This window comes from Myotis daubentonii, chromosome 16 (genome assembly GCF_963259705.1).
Source record: "Myotis daubentonii chromosome 16, mMyoDau2.1, whole genome shotgun sequence".
NCBI lineage: Eukaryota > Metazoa > Chordata > Mammalia > Chiroptera > Vespertilionidae > Myotis > Myotis daubentonii.
The window spans coordinates 17,801,517-17,810,356 of NC_081855.1; the positions used below are offsets into that span (position 1 = coordinate 17,801,517).

General features: G+C 51.8%; 1 protein-coding gene across 2 annotated transcripts; it reads right to left on the reverse strand.

Annotated features, from left to right (window-relative positions):
* Positions 1-706: 706 nt before the first annotated feature.
* On the reverse strand, positions 707-8,237 carry LOC132218113 (C-type lectin domain family 10 member A-like). 2 transcript variants are annotated; one of them, XM_059668870.1, is made up of 10 exons: positions 7,985-8,237; positions 7,151-7,245; positions 6,441-6,557; positions 6,039-6,134; positions 5,877-5,948; positions 5,704-5,775; positions 5,512-5,598; positions 5,273-5,424; positions 1,313-1,464; positions 707-1,136 (listed from the first exon to the last, which is right to left on the reverse strand). In XM_059668870.1, the coding sequence occupies exons 1-10, from the start codon at positions 8,221-8,223 to the stop codon at positions 980-982; spliced, it is 1,239 nt and encodes a 412-aa protein (XP_059524853.1). In that variant the 5' UTR covers positions 8,224-8,237; the 3' UTR covers positions 707-979. The 2 variants fall into 2 exon arrangements, with proteins under 2 accessions (XP_059524853.1, XP_059524854.1); XM_059668871.1 differs by having other exon boundaries at positions 1,313-1,419; positions 7,985-8,234.
* Positions 8,238-8,840: the final 603 nt, after the last annotated feature.

Sequence of the window (8,840 nt, forward strand, 5' to 3'; positions counted from 1 at the left end):
CTGGTCTGCTCACCCCAGGACTTGGGCCTGTCAACCTCCATAATCACAGGAGCCAATTCCTTGTAATAAATCTCTTTGTGTGTGTGTGTGTGTGTGTGTGTATGTGTGTGTATGTGTCTTTAAAACATTTTTCACTAATTGTATATGTTACTTTTGTAATGAGAATAAAAGAGAAATGGAATTGCTTGAAGACCCTTCTAAGATTGGTTTTGGATGATGTTGGAGGATGAGGTCTGCCCGCTGTGGACATGTCGGGGACACCCTGTGCTGGACATCCGTCTAGATCTGTTTGGGTCACAAAGAGGCCGCACTGAAAACAGCAGGACAGGGTGCCACCAGCCCTCCCTCTCTTACAACATGCTTCACCGGCCTTGCGGCCCAGGCCACAGCTCCCAGACTGAGGGGAGTGGGGTGCCCTGCAGCCTCTTCTGGAGGAGACCCCAGCTGCAGGGAAAGTGCTTCCCCCAGGAGCCCCTCAGGCTGTGGGCGGCCCCTCCCACTGGCCCAGCCCAGCCCAGCTCCTCCTGCACCCCCTGTGCCTTCCACTGAATGCTCCTGCTCCAAGCTCTTCCCTCCCCTCCAGGGTCCATGTCCCGCAGAATTGGGACCCAGGAGAAGCTGTCTAGGAATAAACCTCCTCCCAGACCCTCTGCGCCCCCTCTTCTTTGCACCCTGCATTCCCAGTTCCCAATAACCAGTCCACACAGAGTGTCATGTGTTTCGTTTATTTTTTCCTTCTCCACCGAGGAGGCTGGAAATGGTAGCCCTCACAGTGAGTAGCAGGAGGAGGCGGGATCTGTGTCCCGGGGTCTGCGATTCTGAAACCATTTTGTTCCATCTTCCCTCAGCTCCTCCCAATGCCTCTGCCTGTTCTTCCTTTCTTCCAAATCCCCAATAGAGAAGCTGGGAGCAGGGTAGGGGTGGGTGCAGGTGGAGATCTGCTGGGGTCAGGGCTCCTAGCCGGTGATGTTCCCCGTCATCATCCAGTGATGTTCCCCGTCATCTCGCACACCCAGTGTTGCACCTTCAGGCAGAAATCGTCGTTCCAGCGCTCATCCTCCCGGATTTCGGCACAGTCTTCATCTGCACCGTCCTTGTGCCCCTTCCAGTTATTTGGTTGACCGACACCCCAGTTCCTAGGAATGCAGGACAGAGCTCAGACTGACCACCCCATCCCAGCAACCCTCACCCACCTCACAAAAGCACAGCCTTGGAGAGTTCAGGGAGCAGAGGCTGCAGTCTGGGAGTCTGGAGAGGAGAGGGTTAGGGATTTGGTCCCTAAGGATGGGTGGGGTGGGGAGGGGGCACTTACTTGTAGCTGTTCACATAGTCTGTGCCGTCCACCCACTTCCAGGAGCCATCGCTCTCAGTGAGTCCTATCCAGGTGTGAAAGGGGCTCGAGTGCTGTTCAATGAATTTCTGGAAAAAACATGGAATCGAGTGTCTAGTCCAGTGATGGCGAACCTATGACATGCGTGTCAGAGGTGACACGCAAACGCATTTATTTGGTTGATTTTTCTTTGTTAAATGGCATTTAAATATATAAAATACATATCAAAAATATAAATCTTTGTTTTACTATGGTTGCAAATATCAAAAAATTTCTATATGTAACATGGCACCAGAGTTAAGTTAGGGTTTTTCAAAATGCTGACACGCCGAGCTCAGAAGGTTCGCCATCACTGGCCCTTGGGCTCCGTGCAGGCATTAGCTGGGGGCCCTCAGCCTGCCCAGCCTGATCCGCCCCAAGGTGAAGCATCAGCCCCCAGCGAAACTAGGTCCTCGCTTTTTCCTTTGTCGCCTTAGCTATTGTTCCGAGATCACTTACTGGGCGGAAGCCCATGCTTCGTGCTTCATGGGCATTATTTTATCTAACCCTCAGAAGCCCTCTAATGCTTCTGATGTAAGGACGTCGCGGTGGCTGGTAGAGCCCCCAAAGTCAATGCAGTGCTCACTTTGTGACGCCCCGACTTCATCCTCAGCCCCTGGCTGCCACCCCAACGCGAGTCCTCTCCTTGTCTCCCGCCCACAACCTCAAACTCGGGATCCTGACTCTGGCCCCTGTACCTGCTGCCCCCCGGAGCCGTCAGTGTCACTGCCCCTCAGGGGCTTCTGCCCCGCTCCTGCTTCTGTGTAGCTGTCATCTCCAGAGGTTCACCGGGTCCTGGGGCTTCCATTTGGACCCACTGCCCAGAGCCCCAGGATGCCTTAGCTACAAGGGGACTGGCTGTCGGTGCTGAAAATAGGAGGCTGCCCTGGTATGAGGGAGAGTGTGGAGAAAGAAGATGGATGGTTCACCAACATACACACCCCACAGTTAGTTCCCTTTGGCAGCGTGTAAAGGGTCTCCAACGGCAGTTGCGGGGAAATTCCTAATTCCACTCTCACCTCCTGGAGACACAACTAAGATGACAGTCAGTCACCTCCTCAGAGGGCAGACACAGGAGCATCCTGGAGTCCTAGAATCCTGCACATAGGACAATGTCCTGTGCAGGATGGAGCGTCCGGAGAGGCTGCTGGGGCTCTTCCCCAAATTCAGAGTCAGCAGAGGTGGAGGGAAAGTGCCTGGAGACAAGACCTTCTGGTTGCTGCTGCCTGCTGGCCTGGTCCCCTCTTCCCATCACCCCCAGAAGCTGAAGAACGGAACTAAGAGCACAAATCATCAAAACCCAGGCCTCTGTGTCAAAGACTGATGGGAGGAATCAAATAGTGCCAGGTGATCAGAGAAAACAGTCCAGGAGAATTCACCTCCCAATTCATAGTAAATAACAGGCAAGAAAGAACGGTGCCCATTCATAAAAGTGGCCGAGGTGAAAATGATCATGGAACTTATGCAAAAATGAGGAGGGGGAAGAGGTGGAGGAAAAAGAACGGTGATATCAGAAAGAGAGGTGAAAACTATGCTTTGAATGAAAGGCATGTTTTAGGCCGGAGGGCGATGTTGGAGAGCAACTCCTTTACAGCCTCCAAAAATTAAAGAGGAGATGAATGCCATAAAACATCCAGGAGGATATTCAAAAAGAAAGATCACACAATAGAATGAGAAAGAGAATAAAGGCAAGAGAAGATTTTAGATTTCTAAAACAACCCAGGACCTCAGCAGGGAACCAAGTCTGAGACATGAAGGACGGGCCTGAGAAAGGGACCCGGATGCAGAGGGAAGAGCAAGATGGGAAGAACGCCAGCAAGATGGGGGCTGTGGAGGCGGACAGTGGGCATCCTTTGGGTGACGTGTTCCCGGGAAAAAGGGAACAAATGGACAAGGAAAAGAATGTTCACATGCATGCCTCAGGAAAATCTTCTCCAAAGTGAGGAAACCTAAGTTTACACATTAAAAGGACTCTCCTGGCCTCAGAGCAAAAGTATAGAATGAGCAACCAACTTATATATCTGGATATTTACAAAATTTAAAGATAGAAAACAGTCGAACTCTTCAGGCAGAACACTTAAGGAATCGAGGAGAGAAAAGAATGAGGATTATAAAGGTCCAAGTGGCTAAGAGACTAGGTCTTCACTGTTCTTAACCCAGAAAAGAAACGATAATTATATGACGAGAGGTGACAGCTAACTCTAGTATAGTCATCATATCGCAATATGTAAACGTACCAGACCAACATGTGTAACCTCAAATTTATACAATGTTATATGTCGGCTAAATCTCAGTTTTAAAAGGGAAGAATGAGGTGTGTGAATAAGTGTGCTGGTTTTCTCATCTTTCATATGGAATGTTACATAAACTCCTTGTTTTTTTTGAAGCCAATAATTTTCAGCCCATCATTGAAAGTTATAAAAGGAATCACTCGTATAACTAAGAATAAGCTACATCTAGTTCAAAATACCACGGGGAGAGAAGACAAAAAGAACATATCTCACACAACAAATGTAAACAGAAAAAAGACAGATTAAGATTAAGCATAGCTATTAGAAATTAATGAGATACACACCGTTAAAAGACTCATTCAATTTTTTTAAAAAAATAAAACAAAACTTAAGCACAACCTATAGGAAAAATACTTTAAAGTTGGCTGCACAGAGGCATCAGTTGGGGTAACTTTAAAAAATTTGAATGCTCCAGAGGAACCCAAGGTTAATGAAATCAGAATCTTTAAACTCGTCAAGTATAAAGGCTTATAATACAGAGCCAAGGCTGAGAAGCCTTAATCCAAAACAGAGACTCACAGGTTGGAAATGAAAAGATGGGCAGAGATACATTCAGCAAATGGGAGTGAACAGAAATCAAGGTCCGTTCTATTTGTGTCACATAAAGATGAATTCAAGGCAAAAGCAATAAACCAGACACTGACATTCACTTCAGAATGATGAAGGGACAGGTCCACTGTGAAGTTGTATCATCAAGAACTTGGGCGCCAGATCACAGAGCACTGACATCTTGGGTTGGCCCACGTGAAACTGACATTTGTGTAGGTCCAAATGGATTGAAACAGGCTGTTTCAACCTGGTTGGTAAAGTCAAATATGCTTGTAATCATTCAGGCAACATGTGGTAGTGAAAACACTGGCGGAGGAGGCAGACTGGCTCTGAATTCTGGCTCCATCCTGACTTGCTAGCTGCCTGGCAAGTCCCTTTGCTCCCCTGTTCCTCAGTTCCCTCCTTTCTCCCTTCCTCCGAGTGGGGATGGTAAGAGTACCTACCTGGTAGGGTTGTGAGGATTAAGGGAGTGAATATATATGAAAGTGCCTGTCACATAGTAAGGACTCGGTAAATGTTGCCATGACCATCCTGTGTGTGTGTGTGTGTGTGTGTGTGTGTGTTAAAGCCCCGCCTATTCTAACAGGTTAGCTCTTCCCTGTGAACGTTGGTGTTTGGGGTTGTGGTGTGGAGGTGGCAGTGGGCAGGTGAGACCTGAAGGGCCTTGGAGGGACCCAGTAACCCCGTGTCCCTGGGAATCCTGCCCTCTCTGCCCCTTTCACCCAACTGCCCGCCACATGCCAGGCCGGCACACAGCGAGAAGGACTCTCAGTGCCCCTCGGCGCTCTGCACCCCAGTCCTGCCTTTAATTAGTTCGTCTTTGCGTTCTGTCTCCTGACTGGCCCTCACCCCCTGCTCACCTGGCTCCTGCCCCTTTGCCCGAGCTCCTGGCTGTAACCTTCCACCTCTTAGATCAGTGGCTGCTCCACTATGAACCGCCCAGCGTCCTGCCTGCCTGCTGCTTCTGGACTCTTCCCCAGGTTAAAAAATGATAAAGCTCCCGATCCAGCCGCCCAGGGTTTGCATGCCAGAGGCGCCTCCTGCTGGGGAGGTGCGGCCTCACCTGCTCCTCTCTGGAGTTGATGACCACCAGGTGGGCGTTCTCCAGCTGGCAGTACTTCTCGGCCTGGGGCCAGGTCAATCCAGAGCGAGAAAACCAGTAGCAGCTGCCTTCATACTCCAGCCAGCCAATGGGGCAGCAGGTATTTTGAGAGCCTGAGGTGGGAGTGGGGAGGTTCTGAGATGCTGCCAGTGGGACATGGGCAGGATATGGGTCTAGTCACTGCCCTCCACACCACTCACCATTGCTCTTGAGCGCAGCCAGCTGACAATTCAGGGAGTTCAGGCCTTTGACCAGTTGCTGGACTCCCAGGAGCATTTCAGAATGACCTGGGACACAGAGAAGGTCAGTGGGGACAATGCAGGGGGCCAGCTGAGGGTCCTCCATCCCCTCCCACCACATCAGGCCCAGGGGCGGGGAAGGAGGGGCCTGACCTGCTTTGAGTTCCTGCTGCTCTTTCTCCAGCTTGCTCTCCAGAGAAAACACCTTGTCATTCAGGCTGCGGGCTGGAGGGGAGGGCACTCAGCACCCCAGGCTGCGCCCCCCCCCCCTCTGTCATGAGAGCCCGGCCCCCACCCTCGCACACTCACTCCTGAGGGCCTCTCACCTGCTTGCAGCTCCTGCTCCTGGTTTTCCACCACAGCTTTCAGAGATGTTATTGTTGCTTGCAAACTGCCACCTGGAGGACAGGGGGACTCAGTGCTCAGGATTCAGCCCCCCTCCCCCACCACAACCCCTCCCATCCAGAGCCCCTTCCAGCCAGGCTCACCCTGGGAGTGCAGTGCCTGGACCTCAGCCATCGTGTTGGAAGTGAAGTTGCTGAAAGATGCTCTCAGGGTCTCCACATCACTCTGAATCTTGGCATCTGATCAGGCAGGTGGGACAATGAGAGCTAAGATTGCTCAGTCCTCTCTGTGCTGGCACTGGGCAGGGCACTTGACATACATTGGCTCATTGGGTCCTCACAGCCACCCCACTTCAGGGGACAGGCATGTTGTTATCCAAGCTTGCAGAGAGGAAACTCAGGCTTCCAGAGGTTAGGCACTTGGACTACATTACCCATGAGGAAGCACCAGAGCCAGCAGCGTCTTTACCCACCATGGTCATCATCAGTGCCTGGGTTCCTGTACCCCACTGTCGCCCCCTTCCCTGCCCCTCCTGGGACACTCACGTTTGGATCCAATTATGCAGATATCGACCAGCAGGAAGAGGCTGAGGCCCAGGAAGAGCAGGAGGAGGCAGGGAACAGAGCAGAGACGCCTGAGAAAGGCTTGGGGAGGACATGGCCCTGCAAGAGGAGAGGACAACAGGAGCCGGAGGTCCAGGACCGGAGAGACACGGGGAGGAGGAGAGGGCCACAGGGGTATGTCAGGGACGGAGGCTGATGCAAATAAAGCTGAGGGGAGGCATGTGGTTCAGGGGATTCCCAGGCCTCTGACCCCTCAGGAACCAGTATAAGTCCTAGTCACATGGGCCCCACCCCTACGGCAACACATGATGGCCATATGTGGGCGAGGGGGCAGGAGGGCACAGCGTGAGTTGGGGCAACCAGGCCCTCAGCAGGCTCATGCTTGTCTGTATTGCCGGGTTAGCACACGCTTTCCTTTCCAAATACGACTGTTCCTTCTCCCCCAGTGCAAACGCTCATGCCCTTCCCGAGAGTATCGGCCACCAGGCTGCTGTCTTCCTCTCTGACCCTGTCTTTCTGGGGACCTTGACTCCTCTTCATCCTGGAGCCCCCAGGGTCTGGGGTCTGACCCCCTCAGAATGGGGGACCCCAGCAGTGCACATGGTAGAGGTGCAGAGACGCTGTGACTGCAGAAATCCTTATAAGCACATTAAGAGGGTATTTTAGGAGACACCGTTCTCCTTTCCTCTTACCCTTTCTTATCCCCTGGCTTTTCTTCTCACTCTCCAAGGACTGGAGGTCTTCATAGTTCATCGACATCCTTGGACCCACTCTGAGGCTGTCAGAGCTGAAATGGAGGCAGGGCCAAGTGACCAGCTAGGCTGGAGAGAGGAGACAGGGGAGGCTGGGACTAGGTTGGAGCTGAAGGCAGGCTGGAGTTGAGGTAAGAGAAGACGTTCAGGTTGAGGATGAGTCAGGGGTTAGGAATACGAATGGGCCTGGGTTTGCAGCAGAGGTGGGAGGTAAGGTCAGGATTGGTCTTTTGGGCTGGGATTGGGTTGAATGTGGGACTGAAGGAAAAGGTAAAGTCGGAGCTAAAGGAATTACTAGGACTGAGTCTTACATTAGGGCTGCAATTAAGGTTGCATCTCCTCCTAGGACCGGGGTCAATACTCATGTTGATGCCATGGATGGCGTGGGGCCTAAGCTTGGCCCTGAAGTTGGAAACAGAAGAGAGTGAAGCTCAACTTTGGGTTGGGGCTGATGCTAAGATTCATGTTGACTTTGGCGTTCGGACTGTGGTTAAGGTAGGAATTGGTGTTTGTAATGGGGTTAGGGCTGGGGCTAGGCTGGGGCTGAAGATGGGGCTCAGTGTGAGTCTCAGTTTGTGACTGAGGTTTGGCTGCCTAAGTTCAACCTGAATCCAGTTAGTGAACAGAGTCTAAAGTCTCCATCAGGTCATTGAATCTCCAAGCTGCCTTTTTATATCTCTTCCTATTCAGTCCCAGTTGACACCCACAGCCCCTCTCCCTGCTTTCTCTAACTCCCTCCCTGTCCCCTTGGTCTCACCTGCACCCCCAGGTTACCTATGCAAAGTCTCGAGGCTGTGATTCTTGGGTTTGCTGTGCAGCAGTGAGTAGAGTTGAATAAATTGAAGTCCTGGAGAGCGGGGCAGAGGTGTCTGAGGAGGAGTCAGGTCAGTGACTGGAGTCCTGCTGGTCTCAGTGTCTGAAAGCCCAGGGGTCAAAATCTTGGAACTCCCGTTTCTTCCGCTTTGGGCAGCAAATAATAATCGAATCACAAGCTGAGTCTGCGTGTTTGGCATGTGAGATATGAAGCCAGCTTTGCTCTCCTCCTCGGGGTGTGTCTCCTCCCTTTCCGCTTCTTTTCAGTTTTTCTGACTTCTTCATTTCTGGTATTTGGGAGATGAGTCCGCTGACACAGTCCCTTCACTTCCTGCATCTGATTTCCTGGAGTGGTTGGTGTCTCCATCATGGCATACCCAGGCCTGCCCTTGTTCAGTCGTGGCCTAAGTTGCTGGTATCTGAGCTTTCTCTGGGACCTCAGCTACCAAGCGCCCCCAGCTCTTGCCTAGCTCTCTGAACTCCACTCAATTGGAGGGAAGAAAGTGAAGAAGAGCAGGACTCCTGGCCAGAGTGGGAGCGGAGGAGCTGAGGAAAGGAACAAACTTTACTGATCATCAAATTTCTGACAGGGATTGTGCCAGACACTTGCTGAAAGTTCACCATTTAGTTCCGACCAGAATCATGGGAGGCACGCTGGATGATTAGTATTATTGAAAAAGTAGCCGAAACCGGTTTGGCTCAGTGGATAGAGCGACGGCCTGCGGACTGAAAGGTCCCAGGTTCGATTCCGGTCAAGGGCATGTACCTGGGTTGCGGGCACATCCCCAGTGGGAGATGTGCAGGAGGCAGCTGATCA

Excerpts from the sequence above, each read along its gene's own strand:
- LOC132218113 (XM_059668870.1), bottom strand. The coding sequence starts at position 8,223 with ATGCCAAACACGCAGACTCAGCTTGTGATTCGATTATTATTTGCTGCC. Across the intron at positions 7,246-7,984 it reads AGCCTCGAGACTTTGCATAG|CTCTGACAGCCTCAGAGTGG; the intron begins GTAACCTGGGGG and ends CCTCCATTTCAG. Across the intron at positions 6,135-6,440 it reads CTGCATAATTGGATCCAAAC|ATGCCAAGATTCAGAGTGAT; the intron begins GTGAGTGTCCCA and ends CTGCCTGATCAG.